General features: G+C 38.6%; 1 protein-coding gene across 1 annotated transcript in view; it reads left to right on the forward strand.

Moving 5' to 3' along the window:
- The window catches only part of CTNNA3 (catenin alpha 3), a 572,729-nt gene that overhangs the window by 501,845 nt on the left and 50,942 nt on the right, over positions 1 to 19,942 (forward strand). Inside the window, exon 15 of the mRNA XM_064513677.1 lies at positions 8,830 to 9,011. Coding sequence (XP_064369747.1) covers positions 8,830 to 9,011 — 182 coding nt within the window. The remainder of the gene's footprint in view (positions 1 to 8,829; positions 9,012 to 19,942) is intronic.

Raw genomic sequence — 19,942 nt, forward strand, 5'->3', positions numbered from 1 at the left:
TTAAAAAACTAGTATTTTGTGATTGGAACTTTTCATTGTTAGTCTCAAGGCCTTCCAAAGTATCCTGTGACTAAATATTGCATGTGTGTGTGGAGGGGAGTGTTAATTCTGTCAGGGTCAATTATCTGTTAAGTAATTACCAATTCTTAAAACATAATGTCAGAAATGGAACTATGTGAAAGATTACCTTGCATGATCTTACTACTCAGTAAACAATTGGCAATTAAAGTATCCCAGCTGCCCTTTTCAATGTAAATTGTTCCTTGTAATTGTTGGCACATTTTTCTCACATTGCAGACTAAAAATTCTATTGGAGCTAAGAAAGACAAGGTTTTCTATCAAAATGTTATGAATATCAGATGCTATGAATTTGTCTGCACAGGTATGGATGGTGTGCTTGCAAACAGATGCATAAATATCCCATAGTGAACACACTTGAAGGTTTTCTCTCACTGGTAGATGTTTATTATCCTAAAGTAGTAACAAAAGATACACTGAAGATCACATTCTTATACATGTTCTTCCACTTCTCAGATAGCCCAGAATACTTCTTTAAGCGGAATGTTCTTTGAAAGGAAAACCTTAAATAATCCATACTTGCAGAAGTCTACACAAAGCAAGAGTAAAGGCTGAGGACTGTCATAGGTAGGGAGCTGGCTATCAAGAATCAGAGGCATTAGGCTGTTACTGTGGAAGAGATATCTTTGGAATAAGCTTTTCGTTGTACTACCCACACAGTATATAATCTGCACTGCCACTGAATTTGGAGGAGGGAGTGAAAGGACAGTTGTTTGTAGATAAACCATGGTTCATGGGTCTGAAAAAACAGTATTTCAGCACTTAGTTTTTCTTTTTTCTTCTGTTTCAAGAAAAAATAGAATTACTGTAAACATTCCTTTTTCAAGAGATAGATAGTCATTCTTTAAAGCCTGATTCTGTATCTTTACGAGGGAACAGTTTTCCTAGATTTCAGATTATGGTATCAGGGCTGTAAATGGCTCATTACTTAAAAATGTAATAGAAAATTACAGCTTAGGCTAGAATAGATACCTACCTTCTCAACTTCAATCAACATGTTGACAGTAACCTTCACTTTTTTTTTTTTTTTTAAAAACAAGTGTTTAAACAAATCTATTTGCTGCTGCTGCAAACATGAACAATGATTAAAGGCCTCTCTGTTTAAACTACATCTTGATACTTAAATCTGAAGATTTCTTCCTAGAATCTGTTTACCAAAATGAAGCGTCTGTATAGGGAAGATACATGTAAGGTTATACAGGGGTACTGTTTGTTTTGTGTTCTACAGCAAATGCCTATGCTGTTGTGGGGCTTCGGTGTGCAGTGGTAACACCAAGCATGACTGTGTTCCAGAAGTGCTATGGCAAGATTGCAGAGTAATTTTTTTCCTCCTTGAATTCTTTCTCTTGGGTGTTTCCACTGTAGTCATTCAATTTTATTCATTTATATCGGTCTCAGTGCTAGTTCTACACAACAGCAGTCTTGATTCCGCTTGCCTTGTGGAGATTCACATTTTCTCCTATGTAAAATTCCTCTGTGCTCCAGTAGGGAACAGGTGTCTTTGAAAGAGCCTTTTTTCTTTCTTTTGACATATAAAGTATCTGAAATCTAATGTAATGTGCATGTGCCATTTGTAAGAAATGCTTCGTCATAACTAGCAAATGTTATTTTCTTTAGGTAGGGAGAATTCACACTTACATTATTAACTGTGACTTCTTCAGTGTATATAGAGAGAGTTAGCAGTGAGGTGATGGGACTGAGATGTGACCTCTTATTTATATTTCTGCTTCTGCAACTAAGTAGGTAATCTTGGAAATGTTACTTCATTGATCTTTCTCTCAGATAATTTCTATTTCTAAGATGAATATGATAGTGCTCGTGACACCTTCCCGCACTGTGGGATGCAGGTTAACTTGGGCAACGTGCTGTGAGCTCTCTCAGTAATAAGACTGGATAGCAATAATAGTAATTATTTGTAGGGCAGTTTTATATCCCTGAAGAAGAGCCTTAGGTCTAAAATCCTCAGCTAGTATAAACAGATACTGCTTCTGGAGCTAAGGAATAATGCAGGCTATCTCAGCTAAAGGTCAGATCTACAAGGCACAAAGCGTTCTTTCTCTGATAGTTGTGTCTAATTTGTTTAATTACTCTGAAAGTTACCACACGGTAATTTGCGTGAAGAAATGTGTGATGTCTTGATCAATGCTATTTCACTGTGGTAGTTTCTGGCTCACCGTCCTAGGATTTCATATTGGAGAAAAGATCAAATAGATAGCCATCCAGTTAATTTTCAGACTTAGAAGTCAGTGAGCATTTTGAGAAAAGGAGAAAACTTATTTTATGTATGTAAAGTTACTAAATTAGTGAAGAGAACAGCTTAGCTTAATTTTAAAGTTATGGTTACAGGTGACACGTTCATGCTGAAGAACTGGCTGAAATGTTTTAGCTCTTACATAATCCTCTTACAGACGACAAGAGTGAAAATGCTTCCAGGCAACCACCCACCCACGTTCTTTCTCAGAGTTCTGCAGACTGTTTCATGAATGTATAGACAAAAATATCTGAGAGTAAGATCTGCTTTTATACAGATTTGTTGTATATTATGTTTGCACAACAATTCAGTGCTGATGAAATGTTGACTCAGTGTGTGTCATATTGGGATTTAGAAAGTCCAGAATGAATTATTTTACTCTTATTTGTATAATCTATCGTAAATACAGTGATCATTAATATTAAAGTCCAAAAAAAAAAAACATTCAGCCTTGAAAAGATGAACATGAAAGACTCACCAAACACTGCCAGGTGAGACAGTGGAAATCACAGCAAAAACCAGGAAGACGTAAGTGTTGAACAGCGAACTGAAACTGTCTAGAGGTAGCCGCTTAGCACAACTTACATAAAACCTGATTAGCATGAGGAGCTAAATTTGCTGAAGCCTTAGGCCGCACTTAGATAAAATAATGAACTTTTACTTAGTCCAGTAAGAAAAGGGCCTCAGAGCTGGTTCAAGCTAGGAAGATAAGGAAGTTACAAGCAGTCTGCATTCCTGCGTCTCACACTCCGAAAGGGAGGGTGTCAAGGCTTTGAAATAAGACCAGTGCAGGGCATTAGGACCTTGAGGGACAAAGCCTTAGCTCACTGCTGGGGCAGCGTTAGTTGTTACGATTTAGAATCACCTCCTCCTCCTCCTCCTCCGGACCTTGAGACACAACAGTAAGACCCAACAAAAACAGAGGTACAACCGTCATCAGAGACGGCAAAAATCAAAAATAAGGAGAAAAACAGCTTACCTCAGAATGATGATGAGACCCAATGAGGAGTGGGAGACTCCAGACCAAAAAATTACTGTTGGTCTAACTACCACGTGAGGGGTGGGAAATGTAAGTTGAAAAAACTATAATTGCCCAGGATTTGTTTATGTTAGGGTCCCTCTTCGGAGGCACCCAGCTCGAGCTGTAATTACTGCATGCACGTCATTAAAATTTAATTATTTAATTTGTTTTGATTTGGCTCTGAACTTTACTTGCGGGAACCTAGGGTCAAGCCCTGTTATGGTGGCCGACAAGCCTAATTTCCATAACGCTAAGAGTACTTGCATAACATTTTAACAACATAAAACAATACTCAGAAGAGAAATTAATTAGCCATCAAATGATTCAGCTATTCTTATTCAGTAACAAAGATTTATTGCAAACATTTGTATCTGAACATCTAAATTCCTGTTATTTTAAAAGACAGCATGAGTTAACAGGAAGCATTTGCTGTTTTGATAATAAAAAAGTTAAAATATTTTATATGTTTAATTTTTACCAAAGCAACACAGAAGCTTGAAATCCCAATGCCAAGAATTCAAGCGTAATGCCAGTAACTTGTGAAATTTTGAGTAGGTTCTGCTGGTAGCAATTTTGACAGTTAATACATAGCAAAATACTCCATGTCAAGAATCATGATCTGTCAAAACCATTTCATTCCCTTGCTGGCTCATAAGTTATCACTATTTCAGTAAAGGGAAGAGGTGAAGTTAGTGGAAGACTCAAGATTTTAGCAGTATAACATTACATATTAATACAAAGTAGGCCTGGAAAGAACCACAAGATGTAGGCTAATTCAGCCATTTGCCTCAAGGTAGAATAAATACACTTCTTCCTGACACATTCATCTATGAGAGCAGTTCCATTGCTCTCTCTCTTTAAACAATCTATTTCAGTAATTAGCTAATGGAAAGCTTTTTCTTAGTATCTAGTAAGATTTACCTCATTTGCTGCAATTAAGCATGTTAATAGTGGTCTGCTCCACAGTGGACACAGAGGATCATATGTTTCGTTTCTGTGTCAGTTTTTTTTTGTACTACAGACTCTTGCTCTGTTTCCTATCTTCTGTACTCCAGATTAAATGACTCCAATATCCTCCATTTCTCTTCAAAGATTATGCTTTCTGTACCTCTTCTTGCTGTTTTTCTCTCCTCTGGATACTCTTCATCTAATTGATGCCTTTTTTAATTTTGTGTCAGATAATTCATATTGCTCAATCCATTACGCTAACTGTGGTCTCACCAACAGGCACTCGAGTGTAAGGTTCGTGCTCTTTTCTTCTGTTTAAATATTTCAGTATGAGGTTTGCCTTTTTTTCCAGGATTATGACATTATGATCAACTCTAAATCCCCAGTCTGCAGAAATGCTGGTACGCAGCTGTGTCCCAGTTGTGTGTGTGTGTTGGTGATTGTTCTTAAGTGTAAAACATTGCACTTGACTCAGCTGAATTACATCCAATTACTTTTTTCAGATTCATTCTCAAGTTTCTAAAGATTATTCTGAACTCTGAACCAGGCCTCTTATATGTCATCTGCAAACAATGGCGCATACTCTTTGTTCTGTCACCCCCACCATTACTGAGGATACTGATTTCTGCCAAAGTCAGGGCAAGTCCCTTTAGAATTTTCCGTGATACGTCCCTGCAGCTTTACTCTATTTTTTCTAACCAATGTCACATCCACCCAATGGCAATTGCATCCAGATCATATGTCACTCAGTTGTTTATGAGAATGACATGAAAAACAGTGAGAAAACCCTAGCGAAGCCAAAATATATGACGTGTTGCTTATTCATCTACAGGCCTCATACCCTGGCATAGAGAGAAATTAGATTAATTTGACACAATTGCCTCATCTAAGTCAACCTTTTTAGTGAAGGCTGATGCAAAAATGGCATTCAGCAGTTCAGTCTTTTGACATTATCTGTCAATAGCTTTTCCTCTTTTCCTGTTCAAGGAATGGTGGACTTGAAAAGATACTACAGTCCTTAAAATCACGAGAAGGCAACTGGTGACAGCAGCCAGTAAACTTGACAAAAGTAATCCGGCTTCTTCTATCTGTGAATATCATGAACGCACACAGTTCATCTGTAGGGCACATCCTGTGTATTCTCTTTGCCATGAATTGTTGAAAAGCCAGCATTCTCTGTTTCACCTCTTTATTAGAAACCGTGTGATTATTCACTCAGTAGAAAAAGCATGACGTTTTAAAAAATAGCGGACACATTTTATTCGTTTTAACAGAATCACTTTTGACTTTGTGCTGTATTCAAGAGATGTTACTTATATTTTGGCCTTTGAAACACCTCTGTGTAGTAAGTAGTCTTTACAAGTGCCTATCTTAGGCTTAGCTTCTTGATAAAATAGGCTCAACTGAGGTGCCTATATTTTATGACAGCAATCAACAAAATATTTTCAAGAAGAAATGAGTATAGGTCACAATTGGAACTGTTTTAAAATAGTTTAATTGAAATATGTTACTATACTTGAAGTGATTTGGAAAGATCAGGTTCCCTTCCACCAAACGTTCACTGACATCAGTGTCCGGGTGACCCTGTAGCCAGGGAGGAAGAATATAGGCGAGATGGCTTCGTGTGGCTGCTGAGCCTGTTGTGGAATGAAAAGCTTAGCTCTGAACTAGGCAAAGCAGGGGCATGGGTCTGGTCTCTTTGGATTTGTGCCATTATCTTCTAACTACAAAACTTGAAGCACGTGTGATTTTGTATTCATGTTTGTAAGAACACTCAGAAATTTTTCATTTGGCCTAACAGGAAAGTGGATTTGGTTGTTTTCTTTGTAACCCACTAAACTGTAGAAAAACAGAGTTTTCCCCTCTTCTTCTGTAGTTATGGTTACATGATACACTGCGATATACAAAGCTGGAAATATTAAATAACAAAAGGGAGGTTAGTCCCGTTGAAAAGGGTAGCTGGCTCACCTCTGTGTCTCAGACAGAAGGAGTTTTCAGTAACTTAAACATTTGCTTGGATATATTGTGCTTCTTTCTGCTGTTCATCATTCCTTCTTTTCTCCCTGTAAGCTGTAGGAATTTTGGTGTTGTGGGTCCAGCCAGTCACTTGTTTAAGGGGATCAGGAATGAACAAATGCCTGACAGTCTAATAATTGGAGAGAATAGTCATATAAAAGTCCCATTCCTTGTAAAGGAGGGCATATGACCAGTTCCTAGGGTTGGGATTTCACTGGCGAGTAATACACCAATGGAAGAAAAGTCAAAACATTCACAAGCTAGTTAGTCTTTGTGTTACTCCTCTAACTTTATCATTATGTGGACGGTTTGTTCTCCTTTTAAAGTGCATGCATCTGTGACACCGAATGGACTGAAAATTGTAAGGGACTGAAATAACAGGAAAATTAGATCTTTATTTCATATTTAGCTTTAATTTGTCTATCTTGATGCAAAATAACATCTTCACTTGAAAGGCTGTGCAGTTGCTTTATTTTGTTGCTGCTCATGTTTTTTAAAGCACTATGAGAGATAACAATCATAAAAAGAGGAAAAGAAAACTGAAGAAAAGTCAAGATCATCATTGCAGTTTCCTTTGCTCCTTTGTTACAGTGGATAGCAAGTTTCATTCCATCTGTAAGTCATTAATGTTGCCATGTAGCAGGATATTGTATTTCACAGTTCCCTCATTAAAATGTCATCTTTCTTTTGGAAGAAAGATTCTAGGTCTGTGTTCTATACCAGTAGTGAAACTGTGGGCTAGGGAATACCACAACAGTCACCAATAGGAAAATACATACTTGATTATAAAAAGGGCTACTGCTATTCTTTTGACTCTGTACCACAACTCTTATTTTTGACTGTTTCCTATCTTTCTTTCAACAAGCTCGCCCTACAGCCATGAGGACAATACATATTGCTTACTTACTAGAATCTGATCATGACAATATTTTTCCGGTTAAATATCTGGTTAAGTCTTTTTTTTTTTTTTTTTTAAGCAATATTTTTCCAGTTTTGTTAAAAGTACTCGGTTACACTTTCTGATTCAGTGATGGCAATGATAACATAGTTATACTTTGAGACCTGTAATTTCCAATAATTCATATAACTGGGAAAATTAATGTTGTGACAGAGTAATTCCAGCATAAATAAAATCTCATAAATGGCATGGCTTGAAAAACATACGCATTACATATTAAATTGATTACCTGTTAATTTAATTGTAAGAATTAAGTCACTGCCTTAACTTTCAGTTAACAAACAAGAAGAAAATGCAGAATATTTGTTGTTTATTTGTGATATAATTACAGTGTGGTAATAGTTGCTGCATCAGAAGGTGTAACTGTGAGTTCCTGATGAGCTACCATGCGCGAGGTGGATGTCTTCACAGAGCCTAAGTGATAGTGAGACAAAAAATACTCTGACAGTAGAGCCATAGAGACCAACAGGCTGAAAGTACTTGGCCCCAGCTTAGTGGGATGTACGATATCTGCACAGAATAGTGCAGCAGTGCAGATTACATACTGTTTGGGTAGTACAACAAAAAGCCTATGTCTCTTTTTTCCTGGAAGGAACCAGAGGTGGCCACATTAAATCTTGGTCACAGTCTAGTTTCTGGCCCATCTCTGAGACAGAAGGTTTATCTAACCCTTTTCTGGAGCAGACTGATAACTGATAGCCTTGCTCATAAAGAACAGTAAGTAAAAACATTTCCATTCTCACCACGCTGCATTTAAATCCTTTTTGAAAGAAATTACTGCTTAAATATAGGAAGAATATGTGCATTCAGTGTAGATGGAACGTGCTGATTCCATAGTGTGAATTCTCACAATCACACAACATTTCCTGCCATACAAAGCCTTTATTTGAAACAGTTTTAGCCTACGGAATGTTTACAAACAGTCCAGTCTAGGCCTGCAGCCAGGTACGGGTCTGTGTCCTGCCTGAGCACTATTTGACTGTGGCTTCATTTGAATATTGGATTTTTTTAATACTCATTCAAGATACCTGTTTGGTAATCTAACCACATATTGATCTATTTCTTTATTTTTTTGAAAGACAGAAGATGTGTGTCTAAACAAATTCTTACAATGAGGGTATGGATCCTCAGAGAGAGAGGGCAAGCATACGTGAAAGTTTTAGGACAGCTAAACCTTTTTCTTTCATCTTTTCTGCCTGAAAGATTATTGCATTTTGCTACCTGAACATATATCATATTACCTTGGCTACTTAATCCCTAAAAAGGAGATAAATCTGTCAGTCATACTTCATAATGGCTGTTTGGTAAAATTTTTCATTGTTTCTCTTACAATATTAATAGTTTCATGGACAATGCTGTCCTAGTCAGTGGGATAATCTATTTGGCCCAGCCCATGATAGCGTGCAGATTTTGAAATTCAAAGGTGCTTAGGCTGGAATGGTTGACTCAGGCCACAGTGTGTTTAAAGTATGTATTTAATAATACCCAATGATTCTGTTTTAAACGAAAAACTGACACACACGGATGTTTTGCAAAGCAGATTATTTTGCGTTTCAGGCAAAGATGACTCAACTGCCAGAGGCTGAAAAGGAAAAGATAGCTGAACAAGTGGCTGACTTCAAAAAAGTCAAGAGTAAACTTGATGCAGAGATTGAAATATGGGATGATACCAGCAATGACATCATTGTTTTGGCCAAGAGGATGTGTGTGATTATGATGGAGATGACTGACTTCACAAGGTAATTATGCAAGAAATGATCTTCAATATTTATGAAAGTTGGAGGCCATTGTCACATTGGTATGGCAAGAAATACTGAGCTTTTAATGTCAGGTGACAGTGTCTTTACAGAATCAAGGGGCTAAGCTAATGTAATTAGCTTTACAACACTAGCTAGGAATACTGAAATGCTGGAAGGGAGATTTGAAGTTTTGAACTATGCTTGTCCTTAAATCTTTTTTTTTCTTTGTCCTCTTTTATTCATTTGGTTGGTTGGCTGAGGTTTTTTCACATTTCTTAGCACTTTATTTTTCCTCTTTAATGAAAGGGAAAAAGTGAAAAGTAATGTAAATTCTGTAGTTAGCCAAGAGCTCAATTTTAAGCTGTAGTTCTGTCTCATCTGTTATTCTTTCTGCTTGTACCATAGCGTGCTGTCAAGCAAGTGGCGTAGTTCAGTCATGCATAAAACATACACTCTACAGAGCGTATGTCTAACAGTGTACATTCAGACCGATGCTTATTTCATACTACATTGCCTGCCGTTGCTTTCATGGGAACTGTATCATGCTGCTATATATAGTTTTGAAGAACAAAACGTTCTATTGTAGATAGCTTTCAAAGAGTGTATTTCTCTCTACTGCCAGTATATACTCTGTGATCCAATATATGCTCTGTGATAATTGTATACATGAAACAATCTTCAGAAGCTTTTCCTGCTATGCACAGAATACATGTTCAGTAATTTTCATCAAATAATGACAGCAAAGAGAGGTACTGTTTTTTTCATACGGTTATTAATAAAATAATTGTTGAAAGGTAGCTGAAGCCTTAAAACACAACCACTCTAGTGCACTTCATATTTCATAAAATAATACTTGTTTGAAAAAAAAATCCTTTCATGCAAGATACAAATTCAAATATGCAAATTGGACAAGTTGGACAAAGGGAAAAATTAAAATCTGATGGGGAGAGGGAGGGGAAATTCTGATCTTTACTTACAAGTACTATAGGTACAACATAAAAAATCAGAAATGTTATCTCTTTTAAATACTTAGGAAATTGTACTGTGTCAAATATGCTTCTGATAGGTTAAAAATCATGCAAGCATAATCGGTCCATAAACAGCAATGGAATGGGATCGTCCACTGCAATACAGCTGCTTTGCTTTCTCTCCCGGTGCAAATAAAATCAGAAACTATGATGTATGTCTGACTACGGACCAGGGTATAAACCATTCCTGACTTGGAGCTGTAACATTCTACTATGTCTTTCACCACAGAAAACAATACTTCTGGGTAGAGATCAAGCATTGTTGAAGATCTGAATACACTGCAAGATTTGTGTAGGTAGGTAGGAGCTGCAGTACTGGAAGATTATTTTGAATATTCTGTTTCCAATTTTAGGAAATCCATTAATCTTTTAGATGTTTAGAATGCAGTTTGAGATACGCAAGTATATGTAGGATACTCCAAAGTGTTTATGCATCTGATGCTGAAGTTGCAAGATGTTGGGGGTAGGACTGTCCTTTCAAGTCTTTGACTCCGTTTCTAGCACTGTTAGTAACAGAAACCAAGGTGCCCCTACAGTGTTCCAGAAATAATAATGCCTTACAAGATACCAGGATACTTTTGTATCTTAGATAATTTTATCTCACACCTTTTGTAACCTGTGCTTGAATATGTCTATTAGTAATATGTTTTCAAGTCAATTCTTCGTTTCTTCTTCAATGATGCCAGATACAGTCTTGAGAACTGAAGGTTTGTGTTTATCTAAAGAGTAGGTGAAAGGGTGTGGATCTGTCCCTTCCTATTATTGCTGCAGTATGAACAGGTGACAGTAGTTAGTGCTGAGGAAAACCATGGCTGAGGAAAACCATGGCTTTTTCCTTTCCTTCATCATGAAAATCTGGGGCTGAAGACTGCAGAGGCCATGGCAAGCACCAGCTCACCTTAGAGTTTGATCTCACCAGTCTGTAGTTCCAAGCTCTGAGACATGGAAAAAATAAAAGTTAGTGAAGTTTTCTACTTGTTACATTGGAAGCTACTCAGGGAAATAGTAAGTTTCCCTGTTTGTGTCATTTGTTATCTCAGCTGGTTTTTGTTTTCCTTCAAATGTGTTACTTTGCATTCATTTTTGTTTAATCTCGTTGAGTGTTTTACAAAGCTCTAGTGTCTCTCAAGGCCACCTTGCCATCTCAGTGTGTTCTAGTGTGTATATTATCCTGAACTTTTACGTAACAGTAGTATATTTAACTAAAATCAAGTCAGTGTTGGTCTCAAAATTGTTCATTATTCAGATAGAAGGTAGCGGGAATGATGCTGGCATAAAGCGTTGACATTTATGCGTCAGATCCTTAATAAAAATACTTAGGCTGACTTCAGTTAACGCCAGTGATAACCAGTAATTGTTGCATGGAATTTAGGACTGGTAGAAGGAGTCACCATCTAAAGTAGCCTATATGGATTAGCTTCATTACTTAGTTATAGAGCCAGGTGCCTCTGCTCTTTTTGACTCTTGCCAGAAGGTTCCTTCGGAAACTCATTTCAAACAATTCTTCACCAACTGAACCTTCATGACCGCGTCCTACTGGACATGTTCATGAGTGCGTTTCCTGCATATACTCTGCAAATAGATATTGGGCCAGGATAGTGTATTTGTATATAATGTGCATTTTTCCAGGTTTCTTTAAGCTTTTTATGTCCTTCATGATAAAAATGTGTTAAAACACCATGATGAACCTTGCTACCATGGACCATCCATTAAATCATTGTCATATAAAGCTTACAGATGGAAAACTAATTGAGTAGGAGTGGAAGGCTATTGCTGGAAGTTTGTAGCAGCGAGCAGCAGCTGCTAATCAGCGGTATGGACACTGTAATCAGGGCTGTTTACCCAAAACTGGTTATTTTGATTAGTGGAATCTATTAAAAATTTCTTTAAAATGTCATCACATCTATAGCAGGAGCTAAGCTTTGGCCCTGATAAACAGAAGTGGGGGCAGTGGATAACGGGCATATGCTGTGCAGAAACACTGCTGGAAATTACCTAGATGCTAGTTTTAGTATCCTTAGTATCTTTGAGTGGGCTACAGCAAACCAGGCAAAAAGACCTAGAAGGGTGAAACGGCCCCTATATTGTCATGGCTTCAAAAGGAAAGACATTCACTGAAGCAGGAGAAACAGATGAATATCAGTGGTCTGCTGATGTTTTCTGCCTGTATCTTCAGCCTGTAGCTACAGTCTTGCTTCTGTCTTCCTCTCGAAACATTATCTTGGTTTGGCTTTGCTATCTCCCCAGTGGTTGACCAGAAGCCTGTAGTCTTCTCTCTGGCCTTATGCAAAAAAATGCCAAACTTGGGAGACAGTCCGTTTGTGCCTGTCTCACTCCTGTCTTCCCCCTCTGAATATGCGGGAGAGGTGCTTTATTGCTTTTCTCTTGAGGGCCTTGGTTGAGTACGCATTTTCAGAGCACTGTACTGAGTCAGGATCTACCCAAAGTGCCTACCTGCATCTTCTTTCAATGCCTACTTCGCAGAACTGTGCAGAATAGGCATTTTTTTGTTTGTTCATTTTTTAACAGCTTAGTGATTTGCTCAAGATGGCAGGAGATTTGGTTTCTTTGGTTAGTGGGGGTTTAAACTAACTTTTCACCTTCCAGAGTATTAGACTGTATTTTATTTGGAACTGTGGAAGGTACTTTAACACCAGTCATTCCAAGGATGTTTCCACGTGCAGAAGAGAAATTTGCTTGGCTAGTGTTTTGGGAACTCTGCTCCAAGCACTGCTTACCTGTTTGTCCGGTGACTGTTCAATATTAGCACTAACATTAAGTATTTGTTGAATACTTTGGGACCAGAAGATGATGTACCCTGTAGCTTAGCAATTATGATGTTTCTTAGTGAGAGGTGACAAAAGATGTGGGTTCATATTTCTATGCAGTGAGGTCAGTCTTGGTCCAGATTTTGCCACCATGGTGAATGTTGCTTAGTTATGTTAAGCGGAGGGAAGGGCAGGGTTTCTGCCTTTGGTTTAGCTTTTGAAAGGCTTCTATGCCCTGGGAAGGGGTGACATTTAAGAGACTGCCTTGTCCTTAGTTTTTCCTGTTGGCTGTCGTAGGTGACTTACATCATTACAGTTTTGGTTTTTGTAGATCCCATTTTGATTTATTAAACTTTCCTCATTTACAGGGTGTCCTGGTGTCTAATAGCACAGTGTATGATGTGATGATTGCTGCAGATATATTTAGGTGCTGTAATACTCATTTTAGTTGGAGTAGTTCTTTACGGTGTTGAGTTTCCACTTCTTTACCAGAGACAGAGCTGTCTTGCTCTGTGGCTGTCGCGGCCCGAAAGGAGTCGTTCAGGACGACCTCCCTCCCCTTGGGGCCAAACGACCAAGTTCGTGATGCCCTTGGACTGAATTAAGGTGAAACGACACCAGCCAACCGGTTTTAAGATTTATTAACACAAAGATAAGGCATGTGGTCAAATAGGATAATTCAATGGCGAATACTGCAACTAGCTAGACAAAAACAGATCTTACCAACATTCAACAAAAGAGAGGGAGAAAGAGAGAGAGAGAGAGAGAAAGAGAAAGATATCACCACCCGTGGATCCAGCGGCGTCCTGTTGGTCCTCTTCCTTTGGGAGTCTCGGCAGTGGGGGGGCTCCCGTCTGGTGGTAGGTGGGTCCTCTTCACCCTGGGTGTAAGTTTTGGTGGTGCGCGTGCAGTAATTACAACTCGAGTTGGGTCCGACCCTAGGTTAGCTCGGAATGACACGCGTGCAGTGGTTACAGCTCGAGTTGGGTACCTCCAAAGAGGGACCCTGAACAAAGAGATCCCTGGGCAATTATAGCTTTTTCAAATTAAGTTTCCCACCCCCCCACGTGGTAGTTCAGACCAATAGTAATTTTTGAGTCTGGGGTCTCCTGCTCCTTATTGGATCTCATCGTTGTTCCTAGGCAGGCTGTTTCTTTTCTCCCTTATCTTTTCTGTTGCAGTTTCTGCAGACAGGTGTGTCTTCCTTCCTTGGGTCCCACCATCATCTGTCAAGGTCTTGACAAAGAGGTGGTAACTCCAGCAATTAGCACTGTTTCAGCAGTGCACAGGAATGCAAATTGCTGGTAACTCCCTTATCGTTCCCGCCTGCACCAGCTCTGGGGCCCTTTCTTACCGAACTAGGGAGTGCGGCCTAAGGCTTCAGCAAATTTAGCCACTCATGCCAAGCAAGTTTTATAGAAGTTGTGCTAAAAACGGATCCCAAAGTCTCTGCCCGACTGTGGTCTCGTTCAGTGCAGGCTCGGTGTGTTCCGGGTGGTCGCAGGGAGACCATCTCGGGGGTCGCAGCAGCCCGGTCCTGTTTCCGCCAGGGACAGATGGCTTGTTCGGGGTTATGGCCTGCCTGCACTCCATGCACCAAGAAATGTTTAAGGCAAAAAATTCATTCATCTGTCCGCCACAGTGGCTGTATAGTATTGTAAAGAAAGAGCTTCTGTCTTCTCAATGAATTAATTTTTTCCCCTTTGAATTGAACTTTTAAGTGAATATGATATTTTGAAAGAATCGATATGAACATAAAGCAGTAAACACCTTCTGTTCCTATGAAGACATTTTATATGTTGGTTGGAAACCAGCTATCTTCACGGTTAGACAGAAGACATAAGTGGAGGGCAGCCCAGCCAGGCTCCTTCCCCTTTTACAAACTGTTGGAGATGAATGGGGGCTGAGCCGAGGGATCTCTGCATCAGCCAGTGTAGGGAGGTGACCTGTAGTGAGCAAGTTGTTCCATAGATAAGGCTCTTCCAGGTCAAAGCAGGAATAAGCAGGGAATCTGCAAGTTGTTCTTTCATCTGATCTGGCTTTTTCACCGCCACCAGCAGGTTATAAATTCGCACGCTTACGTTAGAAAAGCGAGCTCTGCAGCACAAGACAGTGTGCATATGGATTTCATTATTTTATCTGAACCATGTGAATCTCATCGCCAAAAGGAGGTGGATATATTTCAAATGTAATCAGGATACAAAAGGAGTAGAAGTCACAAGTCTCATACACTGAATATTGAAAAGAGGAGGTATCGTAAGATGAAGGAGAATTTTCTGTGGGGAGTTGTAAACACAGAAAAATGCATGCGCTGAGTTGCCCCGAAGGTCCGTTTAGCCCAGTATCCTGCCTCAGACAATTACTAAAAGCCGATGCGTAGAAAAGGATATCCTGTTCCCTGCAGGACCCAGCTAAAACTGTTAGCAATCAATACATTTAACTTGCTGCTTAAAATTCAGTACATATGACATTGTTTCAGTGTGTTGGTGGTTGTTGTGTCTAACAAGCTGAATAGAAGGAAAGAAAAAAGAACAACTGGCTGTTGAACAGGCGGCTAGACTTTCGGGGGTTGGAGGAGGCTAGTTTGGATTGTGGGCATGGAATCTATCATCTGGGAAGTAAATGTCTCTACTATGCACTGTGCTTTTTGGTTAAAATCTTGGCCTCTGAACCAGTTGGTTCACCCCAAACAAAAGAGCTTACAAAGATGTGGCAGTGAAGAAAATAAGATTTCATGGAACAAGGAACTCTGAAGAAGCACACATAAACAACTACGTTAGGCTACAGGTAGCTTATGTGACTCGGAGTTGTCTTAAGAAAGGCTGGCTACAACTTTGTGAGCAGTTAAGTCAAAGTTGTCCTGTGACTTTTGAAGTTGTTACTATCCAAGGCTATATTTTACAGAAACCAAATATGTTGCTAATGAACAGGCTTGGATACATTATTGATCGTGTCCCAAGTGCACTCATTTTTCTCTCAGTCAGAAAATGTTTTGTTCTTTTTTTCCCCAAGCTTTTCTGACCATTCTCAAATTACATTATTGATAAGGAACCTTGCAGTGCTTTTGAAATAACGGCTCATTTTTATGCTTGTCCCCAGTATAGGCCTGAACTGTGTTTTTAAACACACGGAGAACCCCAGAGAGAGCACTGGGGCAGGGAGATACACATGCTTATGTCTGTATTTCGCCTTAGGAAGCAAGGCTGGTGTGCAGTGATGTCTGTCCTCTGCCAGCATTTTCAAGTGTACAATAGGCAGAGCAACCCCTCGAAGGACAGGTAAAAGATGAGGGATTTTGGCGTATTTAAATGTATACATGCAGCTGTACAATTATTTGAACTGTTTTCTTCCTTGTTTTTGTCCTGTCACGTTACATTTTGCCTCAAGTCCCTGTAGAAAAAGCACGACTATTTATTGATCAAAAGTATCTAAATTTAAGCAGAAGTAATAGCTTTTGGTTTTGAGGGGGAAATGCATTTAATTGTCATGTAGGTCGGTCACACCTCAATGTTTTGTTCTTCTGCTATGTTTTGTATAGCGGTAAATAGAAATAAATTAGCCATCTACTACAATAGTGGTAATAACATTCTGGTGAAAATATTCTCATTTCTCTGCTGATTGACTAAAAAAGTACAAGAAAAAATCACTGCTTGCTTGATTTTTTTGAGCTTTATGGGTAAATGGAACAGGATTTTTTTTGCCTTGCTACAGCAAATTTATAATTAAGACAGTATTTATCAATGTATGAATACAAGTTTCCTTTTTTTAAAATAACATTTCTAATTAAAGCAATGCTTAGGATCAGAACACTGCAGTCTTTAATGAATTCATACTGAGACAGTAGCAAAATCAGGTCAATGTTTTAAGTGGAAAGCACAGTCTGCCCTGACCTTGTGGAGCTTAGTATTGGTGGGCAGCCTTATTGTTTGAATCTAGCTCACCAAGGAAAGTTCATTCATAGTAACAGAACTGCAGGACTCCTTCACTGGAAGTTTTTCACTGTACTGTGCTGACAGAGGATATTAACTGTTAGGCGCTCAGGTGAATTTCAGATGTACGAAGGCAGAGCTTGCAGCTCTGCATAAGATGGCTTTGAAGATGGCCAGAGAAAGGCCAGCTCTAGTACTGACTTCTGACTAGGCTGCTTGGAAGCGTGTCATAATGGCTGTAGATGGGCCTCCTGGTGTCCTGCCCGCGAATTCTGGATTCACACTGTCTAGATGAAGTTTCTACGTATGTTGTGGAGAGTAAACAATATTCGCTGCCTTTTTACCCCTCGTACTTTTGTCAGTTTGTTGAGATTTCAAATGGGACTATATAAATTTTTTTTTTAATATGGATATCAGAAAGCTCTTCAGGAAATGTCTCATATTTTTTCTTAATATTTGGCATTCGTTTCTGAAAGTGGTATCAGTAGCAGAGTTAATATTAGGATAATGGTAAAAGTAGCAAAAAGGGGGCCGGGGTTAAAAAGACTTGGAAAAATAGATCTGGCAAAATCATCTCCCTAAGTCCCCACCTTATCTATATAGTAAGCCTGCTAATTAATAGTACTGACAAAAGGCTGCAACCTAGCCTGAAAGTTATCTGTGTAGCACTCTTGATTAAGCAAATGCAGCTGCCAAGTCCAACAAGTCTCTATACTTGATCATGGCCACAATTTTAAGCCTTTAATTCAGCTGCACTCCCTGCTGTGGTCTTCGCCTGTGACACAGTAAAGGAAAGAGAGGAAGCTGAAGAGGGTATAACCGAGACCGAGAAACAGGATGGGAGTTCTGTGACTGCTGGGAATTGAAGACGAGGCTATAGGACACAAAGATGATGAGGGAAGAGGAAAGAAAAGGAATTCTGTTCTTGTTCAAAGTCATCCACAAAGTTCCTTGCCATATCCCACTCCTTGATTTACCCTTCCTGGTGTCTCATCCCAATTCAGAGTTATCCATCATCCCTTCAGCAGCCAAGCATTTCTGAAATACTGTGGAGCTCTTCCGCTCCCCCTGAACATCCACTGACTTCCTTGTCTTCCTCTGGCCCCTTGCAGCCCTCCAGTTTTTTACTGATTCAACCCAACTCCCCTTTACTCATCTGGAAATTTGGTAACATTTCCCAGCTCTCCAGTCTTCTCCCTGGTCCCCAACCCATTCTGTCACTACCACAGAATTTAATTGAACCTATATTGCTAAAAATGCTGAAGAAGAGAAGAAACAACTTTCTCTTAAACTAAAGTGTTTATATATTTCAAGAATTATCGAAAAACGGAAGGTTGTAAAAGTTTTGTCAACACAGTAATGTTGTCTCAGTGAGTCATCAGAAAGGCCAGTGTTACTTCAGAAAAGTCAGCTACATGGTAAAGTAGGTAACCTAGGGTTCTATCCTGATCAACTTTGCTAGAGCTCATTATAGAAAGATTCAAGATAAATTTATTTTTAAAGCAAGTAAAATTCAGTTGTGTACACACACATTTGCACATAAGCATGGTGTTTTGTCATACTTTCTTTGAGAAAAAGAACCACTAAGATTTACTTGAGACATGTTAGATTAAGCAGTTAAGATTTTAACGTTAAAATGAGCAGCATAATTCTGGTACACCAGAAAAGCTAGAATAGTGTAAATGTTATTTATTTGACTGAGATTTTTGCGATATTTGCAGGATATTGACTGTCTTGCCAGAATTACATGTATATTAACTAGTAGCCTCAGGCAGCTGTTACCCTCAAGTAGAAACATGATCTCTCAGATTTGTGAAGGATGGTTGAGATATGTCAAGTTGATTCATATCATGTAATGTAGAATCAGCTGACATTGCTTCTCCTCTATGTCACAGAGCTTCTAAAATTTATATAAATTTAGCTTTCACAGGTGAGGATTTTGAAGGCAAAAATCCTGCCTCTATAATCCTCATCTCAGGAGACTTTGAATCTGAATTTCATGTGTAGTACTAGTGTGTCTTTATTCATATGTTATTTATATGGAATATGGTCGTTCATATCATATACAATACTCACATGAATGCCATCTGTTCTTGAAAATACTTTGATGGTAATAATGGTTTTGTGTGTTTCATATCTAAAGACAGAGATATGCCAGCAAGTATTTAATCAGAAGTGGCATTAACTATTCTTGTGGCCTCATCTCTTGAGTTCCCAATATAAGATATTTTAAGAGGTAATGATTTTATGAAATGCTGAGGATTCATCTCTGACAGCAAGATTTCTAAAAAATGTCATGAGGAAGACATTGAGATTTCTTAGTTATTTTCTATAATCATTAATTGACTATGACAAATTGTTAATCACCTTGTGGAATCGAGATCTTGGAGCCAAAAGCAAAGTATTTAATATGTATCTGTAAATCTTGCATTTTACATCTAACTAATTGGATTAAAAAAAAAAATCTACCCTTCAAATGAAAAAAAGCAAAATTTGTTTTAGGTTCGGGGAAGTGTTTTGCTGGAGTAAAGAGTTCTGCAAAATGAGTAATTACATTTTTTAAATATAATTACAAGGTTTGAAGAAGTGTTTCTCCAAAGTAAATGTTCCATTTAAAAGATGTTGAATTTAAACATCTGATCCCCCCCCCCCCCGCCCCCCAAGCTTTTGGCTAAAATAATTTTTGAATTCCTTCTAAATTTTCATTTGAGCCAAATTTCACATTCTGGTTAAAAGTTTCAACCAGAAAGTTTTACACAGCTCTGCTCTATCGCTGAATCCATTCTCAGTTTATTTGAAGTATCCAATTTGCCTGCAAGATGAATAGATAAGTATTTGGGGGATTTTTTCTTCTATGATATGCGTAGTTAACATAAATGGTAATCTTAAAGATGATTGATAAACTGTGGAAGCATAATCTATTTTGGATTTTGTTTGTTAGGAATTACAAGTCAGAGTTTACTTTAAACTAGGAAACAAACAGGATTGTTTGAAATGGGTAAGCAGTATGCACCAACTACTAAGGAGGTTAGGTGAGAATAATGACAAACATGATGTCAGAAGACATTTGCTGTTTTGCAGGTAAACAAAGCACATTAAATACACATAAACCAACAGCTAATGACCAAAATAATGAACTCAGCATTGTTTTTTCCTTTGGCACATGCTTGTGACAAAATGCAGCTCAACTGCGCACAGATACTTTC

Source organism: Dromaius novaehollandiae, chromosome 6, assembly GCF_036370855.1.
Source record: "Dromaius novaehollandiae isolate bDroNov1 chromosome 6, bDroNov1.hap1, whole genome shotgun sequence".
NCBI lineage: Eukaryota > Metazoa > Chordata > Aves > Casuariiformes > Dromaiidae > Dromaius > Dromaius novaehollandiae.